Source organism: Propithecus coquereli, unplaced genomic scaffold (assembly GCF_000956105.1).
Source record: "Propithecus coquereli isolate 6110/MARCELLA unplaced genomic scaffold, Pcoq_1.0 Scaffold15, whole genome shotgun sequence".
NCBI lineage: Eukaryota > Metazoa > Chordata > Mammalia > Primates > Indriidae > Propithecus > Propithecus coquereli.
The window spans coordinates 3511034-3513448 of record NW_012139413.1 but is presented as its reverse complement, the minus strand read 5'-3'; the positions used below and the strand labels follow the sequence as shown (position 1 = coordinate 3513448).

General features: G+C 38.2%; 1 protein-coding gene across 1 annotated transcript in view; it reads right to left on the bottom strand.

Moving 5' to 3' along the window:
* LRRIQ4 (leucine-rich repeats and IQ motif containing 4) overlaps positions 1-2415 on the bottom strand; it is a 39537-nt gene that overhangs the window by 21375 nt on the left and 15747 nt on the right. The window contains exons 2-3 of the mRNA XM_012640200.1: positions 1928-2101; positions 531-669 (exon numbers count right to left, since the gene is read on the bottom strand). Of these exons, the coding sequence (XP_012495654.1) occupies positions 531-669; positions 1928-2101 (313 nt within the window). The remainder of the gene's footprint in view (positions 1-530; positions 670-1927; positions 2102-2415) is intronic.

The window sequence follows — 2415 nt, the reverse complement described above, 5'->3', positions numbered from 1 at the left end:
AAAAAAAAAAGAAAAAGACCAAAAAAATGGCTTAGCCTGGTGGGAAATATTTGGGTATTTAAATAGGAATCGCATATGATTTTCCATGTCAATCATGTAGCCCCAAAAGTCCCCTTGCTGATTTCACCACTCTGGGTCAACACTTTTTCTTTTATTCAAGTGACTCAGTGACCTAGATGAACGTTTACTACAGGACCCCAACTCCAAATTCTGGCACATAGTAAGCATTCAGTAAGTTATTGCTGGTGTTGTACTGAATGTATGAATGCATGCTAATTTTCTTAGCAGTTGCTATTTACTACTCTTCAACTCCCAATAAACAATGTAACTGCTTTTGCAAGACTTTTAGCTATACTAACCAGGGCACCTGGCCTCCCCCATGTCACTAGTGAGCCCTGCAAAGAGTTAATGGGGTAGAGCTCAGCTCTCCAAACACTGAGATCAGTCTTCAGTAAAGCAAGGAACCCATTCTTCATGGGAAACGCTGGCCTTGAATTCTATTAGGCTGTGGATCTACTAAGTTTCCTCACCTTGTGCGTGGCAAATGGCATCTGGAAGTTGCTTAAGCAAATTGTGCCGGCAATCAAGAACTTCCAGGTTAGGCATTGACCCCAAGGCTACGGGCAGGTACTCCAGATGATTGTTCTCTATATACAGTTCTTTAAGACTCTGAAATAACATGAAAGTATACCATAATGATCCTTACCTTGATAAATGAATTATGATAACCAGAATCACCTGTGGGCACCCATGCACTTTTAATGGGAGAAATTATGCACTGGGATAAAGGGAAAACATATTTAAAGGACCATGATCAAGAAATAAAATTATTTTTGAGTAAAGCCATTAGACTTCATTTCCATTTATGCAGGGAAAAGAGAATATGGGAATCTAGTGCTTATTTGTTTTGCTAAAGCTTTATGGAAAAATAATTTGGATCATTTATCTACATTTATCATTTGCTCCTTTTTAATAGATAATTATCTGTGGGAGTTGCTACAGATTTATAATTGCCTCAAATATCAACCCAATATTACCCAAAACATAGAAAATGGGTTTGAATATATTCAAATTAACTATTTTCTTCTTCACTGGGCAAAAATTTAATGTTTGCATTTTGCCCTAAGATTGTGGCATGACACGTACAAAGAGCAAGATGATGAAACGTATTCTATGAACACAGGGCAAAGGAATGCAGAATTAAGAATAGGAGCCCTGCGTCACATTGGGGATTACCGGTGCTGTATGTGCCATTGCGTTACATACCATTGCATTACCGGGGGTTATGTAGCGGCCCACACCTACGTTATCATTAAGAGTGCACTAACAGGAACATGAAAAAACCCCAAACCAGTTCTTTAAAGCATGAGTATTTAAAGACACACAAGTATGGCTACTTTGAATGAAGTTATAATATCTTGCTGTTTCGCTAGATTGTGCACAGTACTGTGGCATAAACCATCTTTGGCATAAACCTAGTGTAACATAATTTCCCCTCTCCAAGCAGGGAGGGAGCTCACACTGCCCCTAACAGGGAACCCAATCCTGGGTACCAAAATAGGCTCCCAGCCATGCCACTTGTATGATACTTTAACTCAAAATAGCCCAATTTTCAGGGGGCTACTTATAAAAATGGAAATTAATGGAAAGAGGTATGACTCAATTTCTGCCAATGAAACACGCCAAACCACATAGTGGAAAGAAATATGGCATGACATGGCCAATAGCAATCACAAAAAAAAATATATGGGGTTGGTCAGTGACAGTGGAAGCCTCAAAATGTAAAAATGACTGCTTGTTTGGAACTGGAAATCTAGCATGGATGATTCCACATCCAGCCTGTGGGATACTTCCTGTTTTCTCAGTTTCAGCCAACTTAAGGGTCAGTGCCTTGTGTTTCTTTGCCTGCTCATTTGGGGAGGCTTACCTGCAGTTTCCTAATGTTTTCTGGTACATAGGTAAGCTTGCATCCCTGGTCTTGCCCAATGTATAATTTTTCTAAAGACGCTAAAGAAAAGACTTCCTCCGGAAAGGAAAAGAACTCATTTCCTGTTAGTCCAAGTATCTTCAGTTTTGAAAGTGAGCCCAACTCTGAAGGTAACTAGAAGTATTTCAAAAAGATAAGTTTCAGGTTAAGATTATTTTAACATTATTTTTAATAAATTGGGCTTTTGGTTTTAAGGCAGATTGCTAAACAAAAAGTGAAGCAACTTAGCATCTTATATCGATAAAAAATTTGCATATATATCTGCATGGCAGTATTTATACTAGGAGATCTGAAGTCTCTGCTCTTCACTTTCATGGATTGCTTTAAATTGGAGCAATTTTTAACCTACTTTCTTGCAATTTGTGAACCTTAGTGTGGCAAATGATTGATACCATTGAAAAAAGTACTAAAGTTATGTGTAATATTAC